The 21766-nt window shown below is 38.5% G+C and overlaps 1 protein-coding gene across 1 annotated transcript in view; it reads right to left on the minus strand.

The window, feature by feature from the left end:
- PGM2L1 (phosphoglucomutase 2 like 1) overlaps window positions 1-21766 on the minus strand; it is a 69603-nt gene that overhangs the window by 19141 nt on the left and 28696 nt on the right. The window contains exons 2-6 of the mRNA XM_053561287.1: window positions 18982-19149; window positions 13184-13290; window positions 12380-12464; window positions 9904-9987; window positions 4814-5007 (exon numbers count right to left, since the gene is read on the minus strand). Of these exons, the coding sequence (XP_053417262.1) occupies window positions 4814-5007; window positions 9904-9987; window positions 12380-12464; window positions 13184-13290; window positions 18982-19149 (638 nt within the window). The remainder of the gene's footprint in view (window positions 1-4813; window positions 5008-9903; window positions 9988-12379; window positions 12465-13183; window positions 13291-18981; window positions 19150-21766) is intronic.

The following is a 21766-nucleotide window of genomic DNA, read 5'->3' on the forward strand; positions in this document are numbered from 1 at the left end:
AGGCTCATTACAATGTGTTTTAGAGGGCAGGGACTGTGGCTCAGTGGTTAGGGCGCCAGCCCCATATACTGAGGGTGGCAGGTTTGAACCCGGCTCTGGCCAAACTGCAACAAAAAAATAGCTGGGTGTTGTGGCAGGTGCCTGTAATCCCAGCTACTTGGGAGGCTGAGGCAAGAGAATTGCCAAAGCCCAGGAGGGTGACTCTTTATCCCAGTAAAGTGAGACTCTGCCTCACAAAAACCCCAAACAACCAAAAAAAAAAAAATACTAACAATGTGTTTTAGAGAAGCTCTGTTTGAGCTGAGATGACCTGGGGTTCAATATCCATCTGAAAGGTGTTGGGGTCTTTATTTTTATTTTTTATTTTTTTTTAGAGATAGAGTCTCACTTTATTGCCCTCAGTAGAGTGCTGTAGCATCACAGCTCACAGCAACCTCCAACTCCTGGACTTAGGTGGAACTACAGGCACCCACCATAACTCCGACCTATTTTTTTGTTGCATTTTGGCCAAGGCCGGGTTCAAATCCGCCACCCTTGGTATATGGGGCCGGTGCCCTACCCACTGAACCACAGGTGCCACCCAGTGGTAGGGTCTTCAGTAAAACTTAGAAAGTTTTTATTATGATAGTTTCCAGTAGGGCTTCCATTCCATTGGGACAATCTTCTTCCCATCAAGGATCCCTATTATTCATATGTTTGAATGCTTCATGGAGTTTTGTAGTACTCTAAGTGACTGTTCTGTTTTTTCTCTGTTCTTTTCTGCCTCTTTAACTACCTTGGTTAACTCGAAAATTTTATCCTCTGGCTCTGAGGTTCTTTCTTCTCCATGGTCTAACCAATTTTTTATATTTTCTGTTTGTTTACATTCCCTGATCGTCTCCTTCATTTCCTTAAGCCCTGCCATATCCTTTCTATATTCTATATATTTCTTGTCCAACTTTGGTTCTGTCTTTCCATTTTCTTGTCCATTCCTTTTATTACCTTTATCATCCATATTTTATATTCCCTTTCTGTCAAGTACATTAATTCTTTATAGGCAGAGTCTTCTGCAGTAGCTGCCTCATGGTCCCTTGGGGGAGTTCCTCTATTTTGGCTTTTTATGTTGCCTGAATTTTTCTGTTGGTTCCTTCTCTCTCTCCATTTTTTTTTTTTTTTTTTTTTTTTTGCAGTTTTTGGCTGGGGCTGGGTTTGAACCCACCACCTCTGGTATATGGGGCTGGCGCCCTATTCCTTTGAGCCACAGGTGCCACCTTCTCCTTTTTTTTTTTTTTTTAAAGAGATAAGTCTCACTATGTTGCCCTTGGTAGAGTGCCATGGCGTCCAGCAACCTCAAACTCTTGGGCTTAAGTGATTCTCTTGTCTCAGCCTCCCAAGTAGCTGGGACTACAGGTGCCCACCACAACACCCAGATATTTTTTTGTTACAGTTGTCATTGTTGTTTAGCTGGCCTGGGCTGTGTTTGAACCTGCCACCCTCAATGCATGTGGCCAGCACCATAACCACTGTGCTACAGGCACCAAGCCTGTTGGTTTCTTCTCGTGTGTTCTTTCTTCTTGTTTACTTTGTCCTATTTCTTCCTGCTCACTGCCTTCTTCGTTTCAAACAGAAGTCCTTGCTCTTGCAGACAGTATGTTGCAATATGTTGCTGCAGCGCTGTTGTTTTAAGAGACAGAGATCACAGACAGCAACTTCTATGGTCCTTATTTCAAACTTAGTTGCCTTTGGTGATCGCCTGATTGTTTCCTCAGTATTCAGACCCTGCTGGGTTGGGATCTCAAAGCTCACAAGAATCCTTAAGGGGCAGGTCTCACAGTTCTAGTGACTCCAGTTCCTGTGGGGAGTGAGAGTCCCTTAGCCTGTTCTGATCCTGGCAGGTGAAATTAAGAGGCCAAGCTTTAGGGCCCTGCTAAGACTTCTCATGACCTTCCCATAATGGCAGTCCCATGGCTGCCAAGACCTTCTCAGTAAAACTGTCTTGCCAGCCACCAACCTATGGCAAATCTACTCCAACTGGCATTCAAATCTGGTTCCTGTATATTGCTTGAGTCTGCCTACTCTTATAAGCTTTCCACTCAACACACAGCTTCCCCTAACAACTAAAAATACCAGAAAGGCTTCCTCCCATCCCAGACCTCTGTGGGGGAGCAGCTAATCCCAGTGGGTCACAATCACTTGCCTAATTTATCAGAGTTCCACTGCTCTGGATCATATGCTGGATCCAGCTTACTACCTCCTTATTGTGCTCCCTCAGTGAGCTATGACTCTGGGTAAGATCCTCATGCCAGGTATGGCTGGCTTCTCTCTTTTTCCTTAGTCATTGTAGAAGATCTCAGCTGAACGATCCTTGTAGTCAGCCATCTTGCTCTGCCCCCCAAATAGTGATTTTCTACTTATAGTACTCCTTCAGCATTTGTTAGATTTTTCCTTAAAAAATATTACCCTTCAACTATTTGATTAACTCTAAAATTCAATTCATATAGAAAAGGCACAGTAAATTAAGAGAATGATTCTAGCACTTACTAATATTCAGAATACAAATTCAGAATTTATCAAATTACAGAATGAGCAATTTTCTTTTTATAGAGACAGAGTCTCACTTTATCACCCTCAGTAGAGTGCCGTGGCATCACACAGCTCACATCACAACAACCTCTAACTCCTGGGCTTAGGTGATTCTCTTGCCTCAGCCTCCTGAGTAGCTGGGACTACAGGTGCCCACCACAAAGCCTGGCTATTTTTTGGTTGCAGTTTGGCTGGGACCTGGTTTGAACCCGCCACCCTCAGTATATGGGGCCGGTGCCCCACCTGCTAAGCCATGGGCACAGCCCCAAGAATGAGCAATTTTCAATTGAGAAACTTCCAAAAGTGACCAATGAGGTGCTTTTTTAGTATACTAACAGTCATAGGCTTTTTATGTTTACTGTTTTAATTTATTACATAGATTATCTTTTTGATGCTCACAGTGAGCCAGTAGAATAGTCAATAGGAGCCCTTTCAAGTTAGCTTCTAGATCCTTTTGGTTGATTATTAGCATCTTTGAAGGCTTCCTTGCTTTATGACAAGAGAAAAAAAAAGGGCTGGCTGCATGCTCAGTGGCTAGGGCGTCAGCCACATACCCTGGGCTGGTGGGTTTGAGCCCAGGCTGGGCCTGCCATACAACAATAGCAACTACAACAACAACAAAAAAAATAGCTGGGTGTTGTGGCGGGCACCTATAGTCCCAGCTACTTGGGAGGCTGAGGCAAAACAATCACTTAAGTACAAGAGTTTGAGGTTGCTGTGAGCTATGATGCCATGGCACTCTACCACGGGCAACATAGTGAGACTCTGTCTCAAAAAAAAAAAAAAAGAAAAGAAAAAGGGGGAAAAAAGGGCAGCACCCGTAGCTCAGTCAACAATGACAACTGCACCAAAAAAAAAAAAAAAAAAAAAAAGAAGAAAAGAAAAGAAAAAGAAAAAAAATAGACAGGCATTGTGGCAGGAGCCTGTAGTCCCAACTACTTGGGAGGCTGAGGCAAGACAATCTCTTAAGCCACACTGTTAGGCTTAAGTGATCCTCTTGCCTCAGCCTCCTGAGTAGCTAGGAGTATAGGCACCTGCCACAATGCCCAGCTGTTTTTTTTCTATTTTTAGTAGAGACAGTGTCTCACTCTTGCTCAGGCTGGTCTTGAACTCCTGGCTCAAGCAATCCCCCTGCCTTCGCCTCTCAGAGTGCTAGGATAATAGGTGTGAGCCACTACGCCCAGCCTGACTTATCATTTTAGAAGGAGAAGCAAACAACCATAGTTTGATGGGTATATATTTGAAAAAGAAAAAAGCTTAAGTTTATTTTATCGGATAGGAAAAACATAGTCAATAAGCCAGGATTGCTTATAGCAATAATGTTGGGTATTTATGTAATATTTATAAAAATAGTTAAGGAAAAATAAAATCTTAAGGAAATTTCCTGATCTTACATAAGGAAATAGATATTTTTAAGTACAATCTGTTTAATGGCTTTATTGAGATATAATTTACACAGCACACAACTCACCCATTTAAAGTGTACAATTCAATGGCCTTGGCTTGGTGCCTATAACACAGTGGTTACAGCGCTAGCCACATACGCCAAGGGGTCGAACTGACAATGATAACTGCAACAAAAAATGGCTGGTCTTTGTGGCAGGTGCCTGTAGCCCTACTACTTGGGAAGCTGAGGCAAGAGACTCGCTTAAGCCCAAGAGTTTGAGGTTGCTGTGAGCTGTGATGCCATGGTGCTCTATCCAGGGCAACATAGTGAGACTCTGTCTCCAAAAAACAACAAAAATCCCCACAATTCAATGGCCTTCATTACATTCATAGAGTTATTCCATCATTACCAGAATCAATTTTAGAACATTTTTATTACTCACCCCAAAAACCTTTGTACCCCACAGCTGCCACCCCCACCCTCCATTGCCTCCCACACACAGGCAACCACTAATCTATTTGTCTGTTCCTGTCTTTATAGATTTTGCCCACCCTTGCCTATATTTCATATAAATGAAATCAGACAATATGTGGTTCTTTGTAACTGGCTTCTTTCACTTAGCATAATGTTTTTAAGTTTATGCACGTTGTAGTACTGAATAATATTTCATTGTATAGATATGCTACATTTTACTTTTCACCAGTTATGTATATTTAGGTTATTTCTACCTTTTGGTTATTGTAAATGGTACTATTTAGCTACAAATTTAACATAATGAAGACAATACTTTTAAATCCTTTTTACTTTCCCTCATTTGTTAACTTTATTCTAAGGTAATACTATCCCATATTCCCACTTAGATACCTGTGAAAACAGATTTTTTTCAGATCTTCCAAGTATCTCCTGCAAATGTCTTGAAGAGGATCTTTCTTCAATGGGCTGGTATCCACTAAATTATCATTCCAGGAACCATTCCAGGGTTCCACACATTCTTCTATACATTTCAGAATTTCTTTATCATGAGGAGATGTGATCTGAGCACCATTTTCCCAATAAACCTAGATAATAGGTAAATATAGCTATAATTACTTAAAATGCTTATCAGATCATTTCATCTACAGTAGAGATCTTTGGTTTTATGAAAAAACATCAAATTAATCAAGTGAAAAATGTCAACCTGAGACTATTTTAATAGATTATAAAAGATATTGATGGAAATGATTCCACAAGGACTCTAATAAAATGATCACATAATTTTCTCTTTTAGAAGCATATTTTATTTTGTTTTATTTATTTATTTGAGACAGAGTCTCACTTTGTTGCCCTCAGTAGAGTGCCATGGCGTCACAGCTTACAGCAACCTCAGACTCTTGGGCTTAAGTGATTCTCTTGTCTCAGCTCCCAAGTAGCTGGGACTATAGGCGCCCGCCACAATGTCCAGCTATTTTTTTGAGAGGGGAGGTCTCACTCTTGTTCAGGTCGGTCTCCAACTCATGAACTCAGGCAATCCACCTGCCTAGGCCTCCCAAGTGCTAGGATTACAGGTGTGAGCCACTGCACTTGGCTTCCAAGTATTTTTTAATAACAATACAAGTCAAATAAAGCAGGACATCATAATGACAACATTATAATACACATATACCATAGTATCCAATTTTATTCCTAGACTTGTAAGTATATACTAAAGATAATCTAAGAAACCATAGAATATTCCGTATTTGATGTTAAACTTAATATTCTATATGATATACAAAAAAATTATTTTTTCATTATAAATTAAATCAGAATTTATATCACACCAAATAAAGTCTGTATCAGGAAAAACAATTAAGATGTTAATTATTCATATGTAGTATACCTGCCATTATGTTGTCAGTTTGTCAAGTAGTTTGATTAATAAGACATTAGGAACAGTTACCAAAAAAAGAAAATGTAATTATTATTCACAGTATCCCAAAATTAGAAAGGACTCTGTAATTCTAATTATTCACAGTATCCCAAAATTAGAAAGGACTCTGCTTAGAATATATCTGTGCTGACTTCTACCATGTATATGACATGAATTTCTTCTATTGCTTCCTGAATGAAAGAAAGAATACATTTGAATATGTGCCAAGCAATATGGTAAACCAGATGACCTATACTTCTTGTTCTATAAATACAACTCTAAATGCTACATTAAACAGGAAAAAAAAAAAACATTTTGTAAGAGGAAAGGGACAACTCCAGGCAGTGGAGAAAAAAAAAGAAAGAATTAAAACCAGAGCAATAACCCTGTGGCACTGATACTGTCGTTGCCTGGGCTTTGGGAACTATTCTTTCATCTGGTTCTTGGGTTGTAATACCTATGTGCATTCTCTTAACGAAAATGGAATTCTTGAAGCATTTCACTGTCAGTGAAATACAGAACAGAAAAGGTTCTCTCCACTCTCACAGAGAGATGATGAGGAAGTATCTCTATTTCTTCTTGGGTTCTATGTAATTGAAAAAGAAAAGAATCAAATCTAAGGTCTGCCCATTAACTCTGTTAGAATGAAAACTGATAAATTAACACACAAATTGCTCCCAGTCAGTAAAACCCTTGAGGTTCTACCAGAATTTCAAACAAACAAAATTTCTCTGGAGGGAAGCTCCTACATTCTAAGCATTTTCTCCATAGGCCCTGAAAGCTCACAGTGAAAATTTATGAAACATAAGGAAAAAATCCTGTCCTTTTTCTTTGCCCTCTTCTTTTTGCTTATTTTTATTTATTTTTATTTTTTATTTTTGGAGACAGAGTCTCATGTTAACACCCTCGGTAGAGTGCCATGGCATCACAGCTCACAGCAACCTCCTAGGCTTAGGTGATTCTCTTGTCTCAGCCTCCCGAGTAGCTGGGACTACAGGTGCCCACCACAGCACCCAGCTATTCTTTTTGCTTTTTATGGGACATGATGCCTGGAGGTACAGCAACCATGATGTGATGGCCATGTTTAAGGGAAAGGCAACGAAACAAAATAAAACACTGCTGCAAAGATGCCAGGCCTGACACCATTGACCTAGAGAACCATATCTGCAGCTGCTTCTGGACTTCTTGCTATGTGAGAAAAATGAACTCCTATCAGCCTAAGCCATTTTGGTTGGTATTACTATACTGAACCTCTTGCAGAAAGCATTCTTATCTGATACAATAACAGAAAAATTCATGCAACAAAATATACCCAAGAATAAACTTTAAAAGGAATGTGAAAAAGATTTAGTTTAAAAAAAAAAACAAAAAACCTTTACAATGCCACTAACGGATCTAAAAGTTTTGAAGGAATAGAAAGACATATACTGTTTTTGAAAAGGAAGACTCGATAAAATTATAAAAATATTGGAGCTATTTAAATTAACCTGAAATTTAATTAACCTTAAATATGACACTAACTTAAAATGACAAAATAACTTTGTTTCTAAATGGAAAAAATATAATATATGATACTACACAGGGAAAAATGCCATCAACATTTGCAAACAGATGACCAAAAGCTGCTGTATATATATGAAGAATTCCCACAACTCAATAAGAAAAAGTACAAAAGAACTTTGGGCAAATCCTTTAACAGATGAAAAACTATAAAATTGCTAGAAGACTGGAGATAGTCTAGAGCAGGGGTGTCCAACCTGAGGCTCATGAACCACATGCTGATTTTGTGAAGATTTTCTTTTGCTTATCTATGGTGCTAGATATCATAAAAAGTATGCACAAACCTTTTTTTCCTACTCAGCTTTCATCAGTGTCCATGTACTGTGTTGCCCAAGACAACTCTTATTCTTCTAATTTATAGCAGAGAAAAAAAAAGGTTAGACACCCCAGCTGTCGAATCTCTTAGGTTTGGCAATTTTTTAGATATAACACCAAAGGCAACAATCCATGAAAGAAAGTACTGATAACAAGACTTTAGATTTTTCAGCTCTGCAAAAGACACTTACAATAGAATGAAAATTCATGGACTGAGAGAAAATATTTGGAAAAGATGTATCTGATAAAGGACTGTTATGCAAAATACACAAAGAACTGTTAAAACTCAACAATAAGAAAACAACCTGATTAAAAAGTGGGATAAACACATTAATAGACATCTCCCCAAAGAAGATACACAGATGACAAACAAGCACATGAAACGACGCTTCACATCGTATGTCATCAGAGAAATGCAAATGAAGACAACAACGGGACACTGCTAGACACTTAGTGTGGACAGTGGGTTTGGGTTGCCTAAGGAGTCGGATTCACAGAGAAGAGATGTGGGTTCTTCCCTGTCTTTGACAGTTGACCTCGAATTCCTTGAAACCCTTTTCCTCTTTGTTTTTTTACCACACCAAACTCTTCTAGTCTTTTTCTTACCTCCTATCTCCAGCTTCTCTTCTCCCTCCTTTCCCTTAATACTGATATTGCCTAAGGATCCATTCTTGACCTCTTTCCTTTCTACACTATACTGTGTCTGGGCTGTTCATCCAAGCAAAGGACTTCCAAATATGTTGGTATGCTCTATTATGTGTGATGACCCCAAAATCTTTAACTTCAGCCTGGACTTCGCCCCTGAGCTACAGGTCTATAATATATCCAACTGCCTAGAGGATTTTACTACCTGGTTAACTCATAAATACCTCAAACTTAAAATGTCCCAAACTGGGCTCAGTGCCTGTGGCTCAAGCAGCTAAGGTGCCAGCCACATACACCTGAGCTGGCAGGTTCAAATCCAGCCCCGCCCACCAAAACAACAATGACGGCATTGTGGCGGGTGCCTGTAGTCCCAGCTACTTGGGAGGTGGACGCAGGAGAATCCCTTGAGCCCAGGAGGTTGCTGTGACCTGTGATACCACAGCACTCTACCCAGGGGGACAGCTTGAGGCTCTGTCTCAAAAAAGAAGTCCCAAACTGAATTAGTCATGCTTCTTTCCTGTCTCTGTGAATGGTAACACTGCTCACTTAGCTGGCCAGGGCCAAAATCTTAGATTGGTGTCAAATTTCTTTTACTCAGGAAAACAGAGCTCAGTATGTCTGGAGTCCTCCAACACAAGAAGAAAAACAAACACAAGAACATGGACTCGTCACTCAGAAGCTGGCTCAATGCTGCGCTGTGTATCTGCTATTTTCTATCCAAAGCCACTTTTCCCTTTCTCCAACTCTGCGTTCTGCTATAAAGGATGACACACTGAGTGGGCCCTATGGCAGAAGGTCAGAAGGTGAGGAGAGTGAGGTCCAGGTACCATTCCTCTGGCTTTCTTTCTGAAAATGCTCATTTATTCTTCAAGTTCTCTCTTTGCTTTTGTTTGTTTGTTTGTTTTAGATAGAGTCTCTTTCACCCAGGGTAGAGTGTAGTAGCTTCATCATAGCTCATTGAACCTCTACTTTCAAGTTCAAGTGATCTTCTTGCCTTAGCCTCCCGAGTAGCTGGGACTACAGTCATGCACTACAGTGCCCAGCTAATTTTTCTGTTTTCAGTAGAGAAGCTTAGCTCCTGAGTACAAGCAATCCTCACCCCTGGGTCTCCCCGAGTACTAGATTACAGGTGTGAGACCCTGCACTTGGCCTTCTTCAAATTCTTGGTATAATATGACTTTATTTCTGAAATTATAGAGAGAATGGCTTTGAGAAGAGATAGAAGAATTAAAGGCAATGAGAAGTTAAAAAGACTAACAAAAAGAGTTTTGTAATTTGTACACTTGAAAAGTAGGGCCAGCCTCAATGTTTTTAACTTCCTATTGCCAGGTGTAGCTTTGCTTCTCATTGTAGAAAATATACTTAGCACATATTATTTAAATAAAATAAGAATTATAAAATAAGCAAAGCTGGGCAGCACCTGTGGCTCAAAGGAGTGGGGTGCCGGGCCCTTGTGTCGGAGGTGATGGATTCAAACCCAGCCCCGGCCAAAAACTGCAAAAAAAAAAAAAAAAAAAAAAGCAAAGCTCAGGTGTCTAAGGTTTACCTTGTATCCGTTGTCTTCCTTGCGGTTGTGAGATGCAGTAATCATCACACCTGCAACTGCTTTGAGCTCCTGGACTGCATATGGCTGAAAAAATAATGTCATAATTTTGTTTTTCTTCCTAACTACTTGTACATTTGACATGAGAATAACTTTGACTAAATAACAGGAAAAGATATTATGACATACTGCTTTTGTGGATACCTTCTTTTTCTTTTTCTTTTTTTTTGAGACAGAGTCTCAAGCTGTCACCCTGGGTAGAGTGCCATGGAGTCACAGTTCACAGCAACCTCCAGCTCTTGGGTTTAAGCGATTCTCTTGCCTCAGCCTCCCAAGTAGCTGAGACTACAGGCGCCCACCACAACACCTGGCTATTTTTTGGTTGTAGTTGTCATTGTTGTTTGGCAGGCCCAGGCTGGCTTCAAACCTGTCAGCTCCGGTGTATGTGGCTGGCACTCTAGCTGCTGAGCTACAGGCACCGAGCCTGTTGATACCTTCTTTATTTTCTATTTACTTGATTTTTATGCATACTTTATTTCCTTCTTTTTCCTTTATCTGGATTTATTTTGTTTAAGCACAAACACATTTAGTTAAAGGCTTAGCTCATTATTTTTATATATTTTTTCCTAACATATTCATTAAGGTTATATATTTCCCTTTAAGTAGGGCTTTAGTTATATCTCACAAATTTCTGATACTATGTTTTTGTTTAATAGTTCCAGCCTCCTAACAAGAAGTTCAAATTTCAGTTACCACAGAAATACATCAACTACACACTTGGCGCAAGCTCAGTGCATTAGATTAGTAGGTATGTAACAGATCTATCATGATCAGTGACAAGTCACGTCACTCTTTCAAAGTCCATCAGTGATTGGTCATGGAGCTTCTGTTATTCAGTTCTCACACAAACAGCAAAGCTTGTAGCTAGCTGTGTTGCCTCCTTGTGTCCCAGTGATAAACTCACAAGACAGTCTACAAAAATAGATAAGTGAAAGTGGAAATTGGTCAACAAAGATTAAAGTGCAGTAAAGAAACAAAAAGTAACAATGGTGGAAGGAAAATCTGAAGTGAATATAAATAGAGGTAAGAAAAAATAGCTGGGAATATTGACACTACTACCATTCAAGAGATTCTAGATGTACAACCAGACGGAGCTTAGTGAAAGTGAACAGATTAGGTTGTGAAAGGATGAAAATATTTCAGAGAAAAAGACACCAGCAAATATTTTCACATTAAAGGAACTTGTGGAAATATTTCATGACTCTGAAAGTAACAAAGGGTAAGATGCTGGAGGCTTATCCAAAATGATAAAGGTATGTAATATTGCCAAGCATGGAAAAGATGCTTGCTTGTATTGTAAATTACAGGGTAAGAAACAGGGATTGCTCATGATATCAAACTTCCAGGTAAGTTTACTTATAAAGAAATAAAATATTTTGCTCTCAATGTTTCTAATGTTTTAAATTACAATATATTAAATAAATATTGGTTTCACCATTTTTTCCCTTTCCCTATACATTCTTAACCAAGAGTAAGAAGATTTTTAATGTTTGGACCAAAAAATTTTAAAGGTCACGGAACAATTTTAATTTTGTTCCATTGATTATTGAGATCACTTTGCACAGTTTTAGCTTACACAGCTGTCTTTATAGCCCTGCACTACTACGCAAAGAAAGGACTGCCTATAGTTTCTTTTTCTTTCCTTTCTTTCTTTTTTTTTTTTTTTGAGACAATCTCAAGCTGTTGCCCTGGATAGAGTGCTGTGGCATCACAGCTCACAACAACCTCAAACTCTTGGGCTCAAGCGATTCTCTTGGCTCAGCCTCCCAAGTAGCTGGGACTACAGGCGCCCACCACAATGCTTGGCTATTTTTTTGTTGCAATTGTCATTGTTGTTTTTAGCTGGCCTGGGCTGGGTTCAAACCCACCAGTCCCGTGTATGTGGCCGGTGCCACCAGCCTGTAGTTTCTAATCTTCATTATATCTTCCTTAATCCATGAACTATTTATGAATGTGTTTTAAAATTCTAAATGTAAAGAGTTTTATGGGCTTTTTTATTACTGATTTTATTGCACCAGGGTCTAGGTATATGGCTTGATAAGCTGTATTATAGCACTTTTTGAGCCTTTGTAATTCTGCTTAATCCTACCATCACTGAACACAATGATTTTATACCCCACCCCAGATTGCCAGTTAACGGTATATTCAAATTTATCCTTAATCATTTTTGTCTGCCTGATAATCAATTTCTGAGAGGAGATCATTACGTGGACTTGTCAACTTTTATAGATCAGGTTCTTAGGTAGTTCAGCAAATGCTTGTCAAATGAAAATAAACTCAAAGCAAAATTTATTTTCCTTCCATTGGTCCTTCATGTCACTCAAAACACAATTAGATGCATGAAATATTTGAATCTTAGTTGATTTAGGGAATCTTTCCAAGAACAGCAATGGTATAATCACTAACACGACATACTTACTACAAAAGGTGTAGGGACATATCTCGAAAAAAGGTACACAGGAACATCTTTGGCCAACAAGACTGCAGCAGTGAGTTTAGCAAGCCTAAAAAACAGAAGAAAAATTCATTTTCTCCTTAGTTTATCATACTTTCTAAAACCCAATCTTCCATATAAGTGTGTCATATTACAATTATTCTGAATAACAATAGCCTACCAGAGCCAATTCTTACAATCACTGATTATTTAACCTTTATGCTCCAAATGAAAAATTTTATATAAGATATTTTTTAAAGGAGCTTAATAATTAAAAGAGTTGACATTCATTTTCCTTCTTTTCCTTCATTCATTTTGTGGTAGTTCTTTTCCTAAGTAAAATCTGCAGACGGCAAAAATAATGGAAGTGAAATATGAGACTCTGATGAACCCAATATGTCTAATTACCTTCTGAAAAAAGGTATCATTACAATCATGGTTAACTATTAGGGTGTTCAACACCCTAAAATCAATCAAATAATAAGAAAATAAAAGCTACATAATTACTCCTATCCAGTGCCTTCACCAAAATATTAAAATTAGAATATAAGCTATTATGTCATTCTAAATATGAGCTTTAAATATTTTTAGATTTTATACCATTCTGTAAAATGTAAAGCTTATCTTTGAAATGCTTTTACTTCTATTTCAGCTCTAAAATAAACATCAGCATGTGATCACATTTCTATTTGACAGTCTTCTGTTTCAGAAATTCTACCAGTATACAAAAAATATTTTTTAATGTTGTATTCCACTCCAACTTAACCTTTGAAACAATTAACATTGTACCTCTGACTGCTGCAGCTGCTGGTTACTTGACCCCGAGTGTCATACCCAACAACAACACCTCTCTGCTTGAAGTCTGAGAAACATCTCTCGAGGTATTTATACATCCCCTGAAGCAAATAAACACAAAAGATTTGTCCTGATAAATGCTTGCATTTTATATGACTTAAAATCTCTTGTTTTTGTGTGGTGTGTAGTGTACTGGCTTCTAGGGAACTAGGTGCTATGTCTCTGCCGAGGTTTACTAACGTGGGCACAATGTTGCTTAATCCACGAATGATGATAAACACATAGGGGATTATCAGATGCATTTAATAACACAGAAATACCTATTTAGTAACTAAATCAATATAATAAATAGGACTTTGGGAAAAAAAGATGAGACATGAAGAGTCAATAAGCTGCCGGGCATGGTGGCTCATGCCTATAATCCTAACACTCTGGAAAGCTGAGGCAGGTGGATTGCCTGAGCTCACAGGTTTGAGACCAGCCTGAGCAAGTGCAAGACCTAGTCTCTAAAAATAGCGAGGGCTCGGCGCCCATAGTACAATGGTTACAGCGCCAGCCACATGCACGAAGGCTGGCGGGTTTGAACCTAGCCCAGGCCAGCTAAACAACAATGGCAACTGAAACAAAAAAATTAGCCAGGTATTGTGGCGGACACCTGTAGTGTCAGCTACGTGGGAGGCTGAGGCAAGACAACCGCATAAGCCCATGAGTTTGAGGTTGCTGTGAGCTGTGATGTCATGGCACTCTACCAAGGGCGACATAGTGAGACTCTGTCTCAAAAATAAAAATAAATAAATAAATAAAGCCGGGTGCTGTAGCGGGCGCCTGTAGTCTCAGTTACTTGGGAGTCTGAGACAAGAGACTCTCTTGAGCCCAAGAGTTTGAGGTTGCTGTGAGCTGTGACCCCAGGGCACTCCACCAAGGGCAATAAGTGAGACTCTGTCTCAGTGAGCAGGGCGTCGGCCCCATATACCGAGGGTGGCGGGTTCAAACCCAGCCCCGGCCAAACTGCAACAAAAAAATAGCCGGGCCTTGTGGCAGGTGCCTGTAGTCCCAGCTACTCGGGAGGCTGAGGCAGGAGAATCGCCTAAGCCCAGGAGTTGGAGGTTGCTGTGAGCTGTGTGACGCCACAGCACTCTACCGAGGGCAATAAAGTGAAACTCTGTCTCTACAAAAAATAAAAATAAAAATAAAAATAAAAAAAGTCAATGAGTCAATAAGCTAAGACAAATTGTTACAAAAGTCAAAAGAAATTGTTTCTTGCTTCAAGGATCTAGAATTTTGACCATTTTAAGCCCCTTGCTAAATTATGACTAAAGCTAACCAAAAGAATTGACCTTTTTATGACACAAACATTTAAAATCAGCAACATAGTTCTTCACTGGAACACTCTGTAAGATGGTTTGTCCAACTGTAATTTTTTGGCTTTAAAATCTCCATAGGAAAAAAATATCATAGACTAGGAAAATTGGCAGTTAAGCATGACAAAGAAAATGAAGTCTTTCACATTGAAAACATCACAGTGACAAACTAAAACCATTTAATTATCTTATGAATGATTTGCTTACTTTAAAAAACATTTTACTCTCTAAAAATAACATTTCATATTATTATAGTCCTTTAAAATTACTTTCACAAAAAGATGGGACATTAAAAAAAAAAAAAAGATGGGACATTTAATCCTTACAGCAGCCCTGGAAATAAAGACATACAGATATCATTTCTAATTTGATTTCTGTCCTTCAGTATCTTTAAAAAAAAAAAAAAAAAGGAAACGTACAGACTAAGAATAAAGCTCCATGTTATGATTTTCCCAGGGCCATTCATTCAACTAAAACTAAATTATACTGATTTATTGAAGACTATCATATGGCGCACACTGCTAAGTAAGTATACGGTAGCATGAAAAAAAGGCCCCAGTGACTTTCAGAGTATTGGTCTTTCATGTATAATTATTTTCCCCAATTTATTCCCTGTAAGAGTGAGTGTGTATGTGTTTCTGAACCCACATGTGTTTAATATAGACCAAATTGGCTACTTTCAACAACTTATTTCTAATGATGACACTATCTTAAATCTCACTGAGTCTCATATTCTCTGCTATGGGAATCTATCTTATCTTTCTATATCTAGAGTCTGAAAAGGGCTGGGGGTTAAGATCAGATTCCATCTAGCATTTCTACTTCATACAATAGAATTCCATCCCCTCCAAAAATTTGTACTTCCATAGAAAGTGATTTTCAAACTCCTCCTCCATCCCTTTTTTGTAAAATCAAGGAATCTTCACTTCAAATGAAAGTTTAAGAAGAAATTCAATATAAAAGATTGAATTAAAGCATCTCTAGTTGAGGAATAGAAAGAAGAGGGAAGGGTAGGCAGGGCAGGTAGCAGGTATCCCATCTATCTAGCCATCTTGTCATCCCTTCTCCCCTAACCTCTGCATTATCCTTTGGCTTTAGAGAATTCTCTCAAAACAAGGCTAAGGGTGATTTACTGTTTGGAAGTACCAATTAGCATTATGTCTACTGTGCAATGCTCTAGTCCATAACTATTTTTAGTATATGCTAAATGCATTACTGGCCTCAAAAGTGTAGTTAATTGAAATAGTGAGAATGACTCACTGCAAAGAGAAGCAATTTGTTTCTAGAGGGAATTGGACTAAAAAATAGAGAGAAATAAAACAAATTGTTGTTATATTATACAACTATCTTTTTTTTTTGAGACAGAGTCTTAAGCTGTTGCCCTGGGTAGAGTGCTGTGGCATTATAGCTCACAGCAACCTCCACCTCTGGGCTCAAGTGATCCTCTTGCCTCAGTTTTTTCTATTTTAGTATTTTGCTCAGGCTCATCTCAAACTCATGAGCTCAAGCAATCCACTTGCCTTGGCCTCCCAGAATGTTAGGATTTCAGCCATGAGCCACTGCACCCAGCCATATAATTCTTAAAAGAATTATCATATAGATATGATAAAGCATGTTAAAGGGAAATATTTTCAACTAAATTTTCTTAATATGGCGGTGCCCCTATCTCAGTGGATAGGGCATCGGACACATACATCAAGGCTGGCGGGTTTGAACCCAGCCCGGGCCAGCTAAAACAACAATGACAATTGCAACAACAAAAAAGAAATAGCCGGGCACTGTGGCAGGTGCCTATAGTCCCAACTACTTGGGAGGCTGAGGCAACAGAATCGCTTAAACCCAAGAGTTTAAGGTTGCTGTGAGCTGTGATGCCACAGCACTCTACCCAGGGTGACGATTTCAGACTCTGTTTAAAAATAAATAAATACGGGCAGCGCCTGTGGCTCAGTGAGCAGGGCGCCAGCCCCATATACCGAGGGTGGTGGGTTCAAACCCAGCCCCGGCCAAACTGCAACAAAAAAATAGCCGGGCGTTGTGGCGGGCGCCTGTAGTCCCAGCTACTTGGGAGGCTGAGGCAGGAGAATCGCCTAAGCCCAGGAGTTGGAGGTTGCTGTGAGCTGTGTGACGCCACGGCACTCTACCGAGGGCAATAAAGTGAAACTTTGTCTCTACAAAAAAAAATAAATAAATAAATACATTTCCTAAATACTCTAATTAACCTTTATAAAGGCCATTTGCCCAAATCAGTAATCACCAATTTTTTTTTTGTAAAGAGAGGTCTCTGTCACCCAGGGTGAAGTGCAATGGCACAATCACTACTACAGCCTTGAACTCCTGGGCTTGAGAGATTCTCCTGCCTCAACTTCCCCAGTAGCAAAATAACTCTTACTTAGTAAGTTATTCCATGGCTTTGAAACTAACATAAATAACTTCTAAGTTAACTGGGTAAGACCTAAGGTCAGAATTTAGTCTACAGGACACACAGAGCAATGAAACAGCATGCAGAACCTAGAAATACAGCCACATACAGTAGGACCTCTGTAAGTTGACCACTGAAGGAACTGTAAAAAATGGGCCAACATATGGAGGTGGTTAACATAAGGAACCAGGCCTACTGTACTGATACATACATGTGGTACATGTCCTGCCTATGAAAATTAGGTCAACTTAAGGAAGTGGTCAATGTAGGGAGGTGGTCAACTATGACAGTGCTTCCTAATGCTGCAACCCTTTAATATAGTTCCTGTGGGTCAAGACCCACAGGTTGAGAACCGCTGAACTATGAGGTTCTACTGTATTTGCAGACAACTGATCTTTGACAAAGCCAACAAAACACACCCTCTTCAATAAATGGTACTGGGGAAATTGGATAGTCATGCACAGAAGAAAGAACTTGGGACTCCTCTTACCAAATGTAAAAATCAACTCAGGATACATTAAAGACTTAAAACATAAGACCCAAAACTATAAAAATACTAAGAGGAAATCTAGGCAAAACTCTTTGGGACACTGGTTTAGGCAAAAAATTTATTACTCAGACCTCAAAAGCACAGGAAACAAATAAAAATGGACAAATAGAACTTAAAACTAAAAAGCTTCTGCACAGCAAAAGAAATCAAAGAAATGAACAGGCAACTTATTGAAAGAGAAAATATTTGCAAACTATTCATTTAACTATATAAGGAACTCAAATAACTTGACAACAAAAAACAAATAATTCCGTTAAAAAGTGGAAAAGGCACATAAATAGATAGTTTTCAAAAGAAAACATACAAATAGCCAACAGGTATATGAAAAAATATTCAACATCATTATTCAACAGAGAAATGCAAATCAAAACACAATGAGATACTCCACTAAAAATGGCTACTTTTTGGCTTGGCACCCATAGCACAGTGGTTACAGTGCCGGACATACACCAAGGCTGGCGGGTTCAAACCCAGCCTGGGCCAGCTAACCAACAATGACAATCGCAATAGAAAAATAGCCCAAGAGTTTGGGGTTGCTGTGAGCTGTGACATCACAGCACTCTACCTAGGGTGACATAGTGAGACTCTGTCTCAAAAAAAATAAAAATGGCTACTTTTTTTCCAAAATGACTATTAAAAAGACAACAAGTATCAGATGTTGCCAAGGATGCGGAGAAAAGGGAACCCATACATGTTTGGTGGAAATATAAATTAGAACAGTATTTATGGAAAATAGTATGGAGATTTCTCAAAGAACTAAAAACTGAACTACTTTTAGGTCCAACAATTCCAGTACTGGTTATCTACCCAAAGAAAAACAAATCAATATATCAAAAGATACCTGCACTAATATGTTTATGGCAGACTATTTACAATAGCAAAGATATGGAGTCAACATCAATGAATGAATGGATGAAGCAAATGTACACACACACACACACATATATAAATGAATATTATTCAGCCACAAAAAAGAATAAAATCATGTTTTTTGTAGTAACATGGATGGAACTAGAGGTCATTATCTTAAGTAAAACAAGCCAGGCACATAAAGACAAACATCACACATTTTCCTTTATAAGTGGCTACTAAAAAATGTGTTCACATTTACATAGAGAGGGGAATTATAGAAAATGATGACTCAGAAGGGTGGAAGACAAGAGGGGGGAGGATGATGAGAACTTGGTTAATGGATATAATGTATGTTATTTGGGTGATGAATACCTTAAAAGTCCTGACTTTACCACTCTGCAATCATATGCATGCAACAAAACTGCATTATGTACCGAATAAATTTGTACAAGTAAGAAGAAGAAAAAAAAAAGTCTACAGTTTTTATTTATGTAAGAGTACCTTCCTGGAAAAAAAGCTTTTTTGTTTTTTTAAGAAAGGCACTATCTAATTTATAAAGCAAAATAATAGACGGAGAAAAAGTACACATATAACACGTTATGATACTTACCTGTGTTGACTGGATTATTGTAAGGTCATTAATATAGCAAAATCCCGCCCCCATGGCAGAACGAAGTCCTGCAGTCCCAAAAGTCATTCGGCAGCAAAGACGATCACGCAGCTCCTTGTTCATCCCATTTCGTAATAGATTTTCGATCTGCTCTTTTGTTTTGGGATTCTATAAAAAAATAAATATTAGAATTAACTAGGATCATGAGCAGAGTCTTAATATTAGGCCCTCTGAAGGGCCAATAATGTGCACATATCACTAGGTTCTACATTCACTATCAATTCCGCCTTGCAGGATGGGTGTGGTGGCTCACGCCTGTAAATCCTAACACTCCGGGAGGCCAAGGTGGGTGACTGCTTAAGTTCAGAAGTTGAAGACCAGACTGAGCTAGAGTGAGACCCTGTCTCTAAAAATAGCTGGCTTTGTGGCTTGTGGTGGGCACTTGGAGTACCAGCTACTTGGGAGGCTGAGGCAAGCAGATCACTTGAGCCTAAGAGTTTAAGGTTGCTGTGAGCTATGATGCCACAGGACTCTACCGAGGGTGACAAAAAAACTGTGTCAAAAAAATAAAATAAAATAAAAATAAAGTCCACCTTGCTAGTTCTTTGTTTTTTTAAGAGATAGCCTCTCAATCTATTATCCAGGCTGCAGGGCAGTAGCTGGATCACAGTTCACTGTAGCCTGGAACTCCTGGGCCCAAAAGATTTTCCTGCCTCAGCCTTCTGGGTACCTAGGACTACAAGTGTGAGCCACCACTTCCAGCTGATCTTTTAAATTCTGTAGAGATGGGATATGTTATGTTGTCCAGGCTAGTCTCCAACTCTTGGCCTCAAGTAATCCTTTCTCCTGGACCTCCCAAAATGTTAGAATTATAGGTATGAGCCATTGTACCTGACACAGTGCTACTTCTTAGTATGTATAACAAAAATAATGCTTGCCAGTTAATGAGTCCCCAAAGGAGCCAGGTCCTACTGAGGGTGATTTACATATCTCTAAGTGTTATAGCATTTTTATAACATATATGTATTAAAGAATGTTCTTTTTAACAATTTGAAAAATTTATGAACCACCAATCCATAATAAGCCTCTTAGTCAAAAATGATACCAATTAAGTTGTAGTCTATATTAAGTTTTAAAAGGACTAGGGAAAGCTGGGTGCAGTGGCTCATTCCTATAATCCTAGTACTCTGGGAGGCCAAGGCAGGTGGATTGCCTGAGCTTACAGATTTGAGACCAGCCTGAGCCAGAACGAGACCTCATCTCTAAAAATAGCGGCAGGTGCCTATAGTTCCAGCTACTTGGGAGGCTGAGGCAAAGGAATCGCTTGAGCCCAAGAGTTTGAGGTTGCTGTGAGCTATGACGTCACTGCACTCTATACCGAGGGCAACAAACTGAGACTGTCTCCAAAAATAAATAAATAAACTAATTAATTAGTTAATTAATTAAAGGAATAGGGAGACTACTGCATAAATGCCAACAAAACATGCCCACCAACTAATTACCTGCCTAAACCTCTGCAATGCAAAAATGACCAAATTAACAACAATAAAGACCCAAAGATGCACAAATAAGCCTTACTAGCCTTAAAATTACAGAAAAGGATTCAATTTATTTGAATTGAGTAAGTACAAGTTGACCATAAGAAGGTGTCAAATATAGATCCAGTTAAGAATGAAAATAAAAATTCAATCCAAACATGGATTATGAAGTTGGGTATGCCAACATCTGTATTTTAGATTCTGTAATTCTTTGTTACATACTGTAACTTATTTTCATAAGTCTCAAGAATAACCAAGACTGAAAATGGTCTTCACAAAAGAGTATCAGACTTCAGGTAGAAATGCAATTATAGTAAGAATAAAACTTATATGGAATTTTCCGGTATTTTTTTCTTTTTCTTTCTTTTTTGTTTTTTTTTTGCAGTTTTTGGCCGGGGCTGGTGCTGGGTTTGAACCCGCCACCTCTGGCATATGGGGCCGGCACCCTACTCCTTTGAGCCACAGGCGCCGCCCTGTATTTTTTTTTTTTTAGAAGAGTCAAATATTACGAAAACAAGATAAAACACAACTTCTCGCTTTAAGATTAATATGAATTGAGTCCACATTAACTATTTACTATTAACTCAGACATCAGCTACATCTGTGGTCCATACAACGATAATGAATTGTTGAACAATTATGAATTGTTGAACAACAATTTGTCAGAACGATAACCCAACATGCTTGAAAAGTGCTAAATGTCAGAGTATGTTTGTCCTTACATAGACATAAAACATATTAACATATAATTTAAGCAAAATGATTTTTTGATTATAGTAATAATTAAAGTAACCAGAGTACATGGCCAAACTAATGAGAAGCTGAATGAGATTAACTGAAATTTTAATTTGCTTAAAATTTGTTTGTATATGTACATATAAACATAAATATATAATCTAGATTTAATGAGTTCTGTTTTATAAATGGCACACACTAACAAATACATAGCTTACCTAAAATATGAATAGGTATTAAGAGAAACATTTAAATGATAACATTTTCTGGGCCACTATCCTATTACTCCAAAATCTAAGTAACACTAGGTTGATAGAGAATTCAAAGAAACTTAGAGAGGGCTAAAATTTAAAGATAGGCATAAGAATGGCAAAAATTGAATGGACTTTTCATGCATAGAGGGTACATGGCATTGCCATGGACTGTTAGCAGGGATAGTCTTTTTGGAGTGAATTTGCACCAAGTATTAAATTTTAAACTGCATGTGCCTCTTGGCCCATAGATTTCTCTGT

Source organism: Nycticebus coucang, chromosome 14 (assembly GCF_027406575.1).
Source record: "Nycticebus coucang isolate mNycCou1 chromosome 14, mNycCou1.pri, whole genome shotgun sequence".
In the NCBI taxonomy this organism is placed as follows: domain Eukaryota; kingdom Metazoa; phylum Chordata; class Mammalia; order Primates; family Lorisidae; genus Nycticebus; species Nycticebus coucang.